The 8,787-nt window shown below is 43.6% G+C and overlaps 1 protein-coding gene across 1 annotated transcript; it reads right to left on the bottom strand.

Annotated features, from left to right (window-relative positions):
* Positions 1-7,103: 7,103 nt before the first annotated feature.
* Positions 7,104-8,003, bottom strand: LOC123016571 (vomeronasal type-2 receptor 26-like). The gene has a single exon (XM_044417084.1). The coding sequence runs from the start codon at positions 8,001-8,003 to the stop codon at positions 7,104-7,106; it is 900 nt and encodes a 299-aa protein (XP_044273019.1).
* Between the last annotated feature and the right edge of the window lie 784 nt (positions 8,004-8,787).

The raw sequence follows: 8,787 nt of genomic DNA on the forward strand, positions 1-8,787 counted from the left end.
TTGCCATATTGAGAGAGACTTCAGAGTCCAGAGCCCCAACAACTGCTATTAGAATATTGTGGGTGTCACATGCATAGTTGGGGACCAATCTTTCCTGCACTGAGAGGAGTCGCAGGGTGGCTTGGCAGGTCCTTCTTGCATTGTCGTAGCTGTCATAGACGCGGAAGCCCAAAGTGCGGTTGGGCAGTATGTGAGGGCTCTCATTGATCTCCTTCACTGCAAATGCCAAGGCCATGAGATGCTGGTAATTCTTGGGGACCATGCTGAAAGGAGAGGTGACAGCTGAGGCTCAGTATGGAAGTCAGCACCTATGAAGCATGACTAGAAAGAAAGTGCCTTGAGTTTGGGGAGTGTGCTGAAAAAAAGTGCGTCATATAATGAGGGTCAGCATTGGCAGAGCAAAGCAGTATGCATATCCACAGCAAATGGCAAGCTGCTTTGAATTTGATGGGACTCAGTCCCTGGGACCAAGTGACAAGGCTGCATGCAAAAATGGGAAAAGTGAGAAAGTGGGCTTCAAACAAGGATACTGAGAAATTGAAGTTGCCTTAGGGAAAAATTGCATAGCAAAATGAATGAATGATCAGTGACTCTTCGTGTGTGTGTGTAGTGTCCATGCCTGCATTCATATGCTACCTGATTCTGCGGTAGTTGGAGGGAATTAAAGAGACTTAAGGCTTTAATGGAAGTTTTTCCCCAAGTGCGTGCATGTAAAGTTTCAGCTTCAGCTAGTTTCTAGGCAAGAGCTTGTAAATGATCATGGCTGTGATAGATGAAGTACAAAGAAAAACAGACAGCATCTCAATCCTTACATGAGCCCTTTCAGTGAGTCTGGTGCAGGTTCTTCAGTGAAAGTTATTGATCTAGACCTCAAGAAACCATGAGTAGCAATGCTGCCAAGAAGGATGTCTCCTGGCAAGTAGGCCTGCAGAGGGAAGGGTGGCTCCCATCTGCTACATTTGAGAATACGTGCCAGGCACACACTTTGGGAAAAGAGAGCAAGGAGCAAGACCCCCACAAGCACCATGCTTAGCACAAGGACAGCTCTTTTCTAGACACCCAGACTTTCCTGTTTACTCTTGACAACTCTGCTATGCAATACTATTTACTAACAGTAATTTTGTCTGCTGACAGTTTGGGCAGCTGATATGGAAGCATCCTACATTGTAGCACAGACACCTTGCCTGTTCCTAGTTGCTTTCTAATCTCTGCCTTGTTCAAGAAATTTTTATAGCAGCCTTCATGGTTTTCAGTGTATTGTGGCCTGCAGCCATGTGAATCTCCAGGGTTTTTTTTTCCAGCAGCAGAATTAATTGCTGCCCTTTTGATGATTATACTGCAGGGTGACTACTGGTTCAAAGTTGCAATTTCCCTGTTGAACTGTTGGGGGGACAAATATGGTTGTTGCATCTAAACATGGGGGAATTAATGCTTGGAATTTCTCAATGAAAGGGGATTTGTGGTATTTTCTGTGTGCAGAATAATGAAAAAAATAGTCTTGTTTGTCATGTGCATGCAGATAGATTGCACAGTTCAAGAAAACAGGTAAACAATCGAGAGGTTAAAATTCATTCCACTGTAGCAGTCCAGAATTTTTACTCAGGGAACATGGGATTTTATACAAGCTTCTTATATGAAGTAGTTACTATGTACTCCTGTTTTTCCATTCATGATCTTTCCCATGACCTTTTGGAAACATTTTGTTTCCATTCTGCATGATGTGTGGAAGATATTTAGGCACTGGAAATTTTTAAAGTATATTTTATCAATGGATTTGTGGGTGCTGAATATTTTCATCCTATCTCTTCCTACTCGTCCCCACACTTTTCATTGTTTTTCCTATGAAATTGGGCTTTTGTAATTCAATTCAATACTCATTGCCTTAGACAAGGGCCTGGCTTCCTTATTGGGATCAAGATTGGAGAAAATATAAGAGAGCCCATGCTTATCCCCCATATTCCAACTCTCCTCAAAAGTTCTATTAGGCTCAAGGCCGACTTTCTTTGGGTTGCAGTACATGATCTAGAGGTGATTCAAACCAGACAACCTGGTGGGGAGTTTGGGAGGTTTGACCTTCCTGTTTATTCAGCTAGCTCTCCCCTGAACATCCATCCAGTGTGGAGAAAGCATTGTATGAGCATCCTAATCTGGAAAATAAGACGCAATTTCCTCTTTTCAGGGTCTACTTTCTTTCTCTTGAAATAAATGAATTCCCAGTAAGGCAACCTTTCAAGAAATGGAACATGTATGATGTGATGTCTTTGTACTCTTCCATCATTCTGATTTAATCAATTTGCAGAGATAAATGAATGCAAATGGGTTCAACTGGTACCAATTAATGTACAGCTCTCAGTGTTGAAACATGAAGACCATCAAAACATAAGGGAAGACATGCAGGATCAGATCAATGGTCTAGAAATCCAACATTCCATACATATGATGGCAAACCGGCTGCCCAGAGGACATGTCTGCCTGGACTCTGTTCTGCTTGCTGTGTCTCTGAGTGCAAGTTCCTGGTGAGCTTGTCCAGTGCTTGGCAGCCCTCACCAGGTGTGGAGATCCCACCACTGCTAGCAACATCCTTCTTTTGTGCCACTAGTGCTTTGTATTGCTGCACCTGTCATGGAAAACTTGTCATGAGAAGCTCAGTAGGAATGGAGCCCTACACATCAACTAGTCATTTCCTTCATCTATGACATATGCAGAACTGCTTGTCTTGCCAGCTGCTCATCCTGCGCTCAGTGATAATTTGCAGAATTCCTTTTGCCTGGCTCCCTTTGCAGAACTGAGCTGAGTGTGAGATGAAGCAGGCAGATGCTGCATGGATAGTTGGGGTACATGCCAAGACTATTCCCAGCTTTTCACTCTCTTCATATTGATGTAGCATGTTCATTCCTCCTCTAGGTTCCAAGCACCCATGAGTAGAGTCATGCAAAGAATCCACTATGTGAAGAAAAGTTTATAGCATCTCCATTTCAGCAATTCACAGGAACATGTTACTTTGATTGTTTTAAATGAGTATCAGTAGAGAATGATAGGTTTCAGGTCTAGAATGTGGGAAGTAGGCAGCTATAGTCAGGGTGCATGGAGAAGAGTGCAGGTGGAGGATGGAGACTGGTGCCACGTTGGAGTGCCAGAGGTAAGAGGCACAACCTCCAACAGTCCAAGTTTAGGAACTGATGATAGGATAGGGTTGAGACAAATGCACAATCTAGGTGAAGACCAAAGGTGAGAGACTGAAAGGGACTCGCATTTAGGAGCAACCTGAGATAGGAAGGAGAGGACGCAGACACCTGTTTGGGTAGGTGGAGACAGGATAAAGATAGGAATAGGCTGGAGCCAGGCAGGAGTTAGGTGGGTGAGCAGGCAGGACGGCACACTGGATGAGTGCTGAAGGCTAAGTAGACTGTGATTCCAAGCTTGAAAATGGGACATCTTATACTGAAATTAGTTTTTTCCATGAGGTATGTTTGAATCACTTCTCTTAAGCATCACAACTCCATAGACAAGAAATGAGTGGGAAGGATAGGCATGTGTTTTTCAATGTTTTCTTCTAATTAGCTGTTCTCTGTTGCTCAGATTGGGTCTCAGCACAATAATGTAGCATTTGGGGAGAAAGTTGCAACACAGCAATTCAGTGCTAAATGTTAAAATGGAGAAGATCTCCAGCAATCCAGTCTGAGAAGCTAAAATGGAGAAGCAACAAGCGAGGACAGAGTGGAAGTCAGCACCTACGAAGCAAAGCTGCACGTGCATGGCTAGAAAGACAGTGCCTTGAGGTTGGGCGCTAGGCAGATAATGAGCAAGTCACAAAATTGTTAATACTATTTATTTATTTTATTCTTTGGCCAGGGCAACTTAAACTATACTGTTTTATATTGTGTTTATTTACTTATGATTGTGAGCTGCCCTGAGGCTTCAGCGAATGGGGCGACATAGAAGTTCTCTAAATAAATAAATAATAAAAAAAGAGAATCACCATGGGCAGAGCAAATCTATATGGATATACAGAGTTTGCTTTGAGTTAGATGGAACTCATCCCCTGAGTACAGGTGGAAAAGCTGCATGGGAGAAGCTACCATATAGGGAATAAGTACTGTGGGAATTTTTTAAAAAATAGGTAAGCATGAGGGAGCTGCCTTAGGGAAAAGTACATTATAGAATTAATGAATCATCATCATTGACTCTGTGTGTGTGTGCGCGCAGTTTGTGCCTGCATTAATCTGCAACCTGATTCTCTGGTGATTGGATGGAATGAACTCAGGACTGGGTGAATGTAAAATTGACATGGATGGAACACAGAGTTCTTTATGGATTTTGTTTTCCAGTGTGTGCATGAATGGCTGCAGCTTCAACTACCCTTTTGAGGAAGAGCTCTGGGACTGATCAGTGTTGTGAAGAAGAAATAAAAACAAACAGCACTGCAATCTTACATGTGTTCATTGAGTGAGTCTAGTGGTGGATTTTGAGTTAAAGTTATTGCACTGGATCTGAAGGAACCATGGATCCTGATGCTGCCAATAAGGATGTCTCCTGGCACATAGGTCTGCAGTGGGAAGGGCAGCTTCCAAATGCTGCATTTGTGAATGTGTGCCAGGCACACGCTTTGGAAAAACAGTGCCAGAATCAAGACCTCCAAGAGCACCATTCTTTATTCAGTACCAATTCTTTTCCTAATACACAGCACAGAAATCCCTGTTCATTGTGGACAACAGCTCTGTCTGTGGAGCACTCTGGCCTGGCAATCCCTGCTTTAGCAGTAGTTCTGTCTGCTGACTACTGTGTCTGCTAATAGAGAAGAATCCTACATTGCACCATAGGCGCCTTGACTATTTCTAGTCCCTTCCTCATCTCTCCCTTGTTCTCGGAATATTTATGACTGCCATTGCCATACATTTTATTTAATGAGTCCTGGGGTCATTGGGAAGTCCAGAGGGGTTCTATGGAGCAGCAGGATTAATTGCTGCCCTTTTAATAATTCAAATGCAAATTAAGTACCAGTTAAAAGTTGTGATTCCTCTGTTGAAACAATCAGGGAAGTTGTGCTTGCTGTATTAAAGCATATGCCTCATGCCCAGACTTCTTTCATCAGAATACTTCACTGAAAGAGCAGAACTATTTTCCACTGGGATTTTTTGTGTATATGGAATTTAACTTTGTTTTTCTTATGATCGCACAGATATTGCTCAGTTTAAATAAAAGGTTAATCATTGGGAGGTTAAAGCTTTAAGGCTAATGCAGAGGTTGGGAAGTTTTAATCAGGAAGCAGGAGATTTTATAAGGCCTTTTGGTAAGAAGCTGTTATTGTGAAGTCCTGTTCCTATTGTGAGCATCAGAGGAAGTCTGCACATCCTAATTCTATTCTTAGCATTTCCTTCTCTTCATTTTGATAGAGCATGATAGTTCCCTCTGCCGATTCCACCCAGGTATGAGTAGAGATGTGCAAGGAATCTGTTAGATGCATGTGGTGTTTCACAAGGGAAGAGGAACCTCAACACTTCCCCACTCCATGGCATGACATCCAAGAACAACCTTGGTTTCATTAATACTCCAGTTTATTTGGGGAATTAGCTGCTAACCAGGAGTTAACATGGTTCAAAGTTAAAGGAGACAGCCTTCCGGCCTTGATAGAAGGGCTAAACCAGCATGTATAAGCATACACCCTTGGGGTGGTCTAGGACTGGGAGTGTCACCTCCCTGGAGTCCTTGTTGCAACCTTTCCACAAACAAGGAGATGGGAAGCCTGTCCTCCTTTCTGCCCCACAGTCTCCTTAGTCACACGGAGAAAGCTGGGAGACTTGCCACTTGGCTCTGTAGCTGCTCCAGTGCTTGTCTTGGTGAATGCTCAGGAGAAAGAGCTGCTTAGGCTTACCAGTCCTCTCCCCACAAGACCCGTACCAGCTCTTGTTGCTCAGTGTCCTATGCCTCCTTTCCAGCCTCAGGGTGCAGCCCCAGGCCTGGCTTTTGTCTCTGCACCTTCCATTTCTAGTCTGCATGGTGTCAGCAAGCAGTTCTCCATCCTCTCCATCCTTCTGATCTCATTCCTCTCTATGCCCTTGTTTCCCTCCCCTTTTCTTTCCCTTGCCTGTCCTTTATCTCACCATGCTCCTTCATACAGAAGTTGCTCATTGTGTTCAATCTCCACCCCATAAAGGCAGCTGACTCCTCTGGTAGCAGCCAATGCACTGCTCTGAGGAGTCCCTCCCTGGGAGAAGGAAACAATTTCTCTTCTCTGCTCCCTGGACTCTGAGCGGGAGGCAGTAACCCCCAACAACCTCTCACAGAGCAGAAAATCCATTTGATTCCATAGTATTGGCTTCCCAGGCTCCAGTTAACTTAGTGGTAGAAAGTCTAGGTTCCTGATTATTATGACCAGGATTTGAGGGGTGCTTGCCATGAATTGAGCCCTGTGTGTTGAAGAAGCAGCACCTTTCTTTCATGCCCACTACTGCTCTGAGAAGCAGAGAGTGTGTAAGAAGTTTAGCTACCAGGAATGGGACAAGTCAAAGCTGGGAGTCTGAGTATGAAGTAGCCACTAAAGCAGCTCATGTTGCTGTGGCCAGCGGGGAATCCTCTGCTGCAGCTTTCTGGGCTTGCAGCTCCACTGCATCATTTTTGCCCACCTGTTTCATGCAAACACCTCCAGGAGTTTTCCTGGTCCTGCAGGCAATTGCAGGATGAATCATGCTCTGATCCCAATAATAAAAACAGAAATAAGATGTTCTAAATACTACATATATCAGTTAAAATACTTCATCAGACTTCCACAAAAGGAAAATTCTTCTCTCAGATTGAACCTAGAGAGGTCAGATTAGCAGCAATTGCTCAGTGTCAGGTGTACATATGCATATATGTGCATCAGTCCAGAAGTATGATTTTTGTTTTTCCAGGTCAGCATTATTTGCTACAGAAATATTCTAAAGTCATCAGAAATTAAAAGAAGCTGAGGGTCATCATGAAGAGCAGCTGAAATTGAATATGGGGGTATGAGTCAAAATTGTCATATGTATATGAATTTTTCTATCAGGTACAATTGAAGCACTTCTCCTAAGCAGCGGAACCTTTTAGAGTATGAATTAAATGAAAGGATGGGCAAGTGTTCTTCAATATTTTCTTCTAATTAGCTGTTCTCTGTTGTTCAGCTCAGGTCTCAGCACAATAATGTAGCATTTGGGAAAAAAGATGCAACACAGCAATCCTGTGCTGGAAGATAAGATGGAAAATATCTCCACAGCAACCATGGATTTCCCCTTGGTGCTGAGGTAAGAAGGAACAAAAGAGAGCCAAACACTGCAAAAGACCAGCATGCTGAAGGTGATGAACTTGGCTTCATTGAAACTGCCGGGCAGCTTCCTGGACAGGAAGGCCACAGTGAAACTGATGGTTGCAAGAAGGCCCATGTAGCCCAAGGCATAGTAAAACATCATCCCTGAGCCCTCATTACATTCCAATATGATTTCTTCAGCCATGGAGAAAAGGTCAACATCTGGGAATGGGGGTGATGTTCCCAGCCACACAGTGCAGATGCCTGCTTGGATGAGACAGCAGGAAAGGACAATGACACTGGCCTTATCCCTTCCCAACCACTTCCTTATCCTGGATCCTGGCTGAATAGCCATAAAAGCCAGAACAACCAAGAGGGTTTTTGCCAGCACAGAAGAAACAGCAACTGAGAAGATGATGAAGAAGGCAGTTTGTTGGAGGAGGCAGGTGAGTTTCTGAGGCTTGCCAATGAAGAGCAAAGTGCAAAGGAAGCAGAGCAGAAGGGAGCTGAGCAGAGTGTAGGTGAGCTTCTGGTTGTTGGCTTTGACTATGGGAGTCCTGTGGTTCTTCATAAACACAGTCAGCACCAGAACTGTGATGAAGGAAAAGGCAAGTGCAAGGAGGGCTAAAGCGAGCCCCAAAGGCTCCTCATAGGACAAGAAGGTGGTGGCCTTTGGAAGGCAGAAATCCCGATTCTTGCTTGGATACTCTGTATCTGAGCATGCATTGCAATTATTCATGTCTGGGAAGGAAAGGAAGGGAAAGAGAGGGTGTTAAGCTTATTAAAAGAAGACAGGCAAACCAAAAGAATGGAATCGATGTCATAAACTCTTTATCAAAGGAAATCCTGAATGTCTGAAAAAACAAATGGAGAAGCCACCAACCTCAAACTCTGGACTGACATTTGTTTTGTTTACTTGTGGTGCTTGAACATGACTAACCAGGGAAATCTTTGCATGAGCAGAATTCTTCTTCCCATGATGCAAAGGTTTCAATTTGTCTCCTCTGTGGAAAGTGGGTTTGGGATGCCTTTCTGACCAGCCAGAATGGAAAGAAGGAGACTAGTGTTGCCTGTTCCTCATAGGTAGTGCCAGATGATTCCCTCCACCACCCTTACAACTCAGTGCTGTTCTCTTATCACCGACTAGCTTTTCTGTTGGCAGTGGTGCTCCCCTGCTAGTTGCTGGGTGACAGCGGAAATGTCCACTCTTGCCAAGTAGTTCTCATATATGATTCTTCACAGATTGCTGCTTTCTTTTTCTGTTTCATTCTAGCAAGAAACCCATGTTTGATCAAAGAAACTACAGAATAGGCCATTGTTGTGTTGTGTGGTTTCTACACAAATATGAAATCCATGATTGATTATGGGCAACACAACAGTCCAATCTGCGTCAAACAGCAATCATTGTTTGCGGATTCCCTCAAAGCCATCAGTCGGTATTTTACTATTTATTTATTAAATTTTTATGCTGTCCTATGCTGAAGAATTCTGTGTGGATCAGTACAACTATAACCATAAAATAC

This window comes from Varanus komodoensis, unplaced genomic scaffold (genome assembly GCF_004798865.1).
Source record: "Varanus komodoensis strain SLA01 unplaced genomic scaffold, ASM479886v1 scaffold86, whole genome shotgun sequence".
Lineage (NCBI taxonomy): Eukaryota > Metazoa > Chordata > Lepidosauria > Squamata > Varanidae > Varanus > Varanus komodoensis.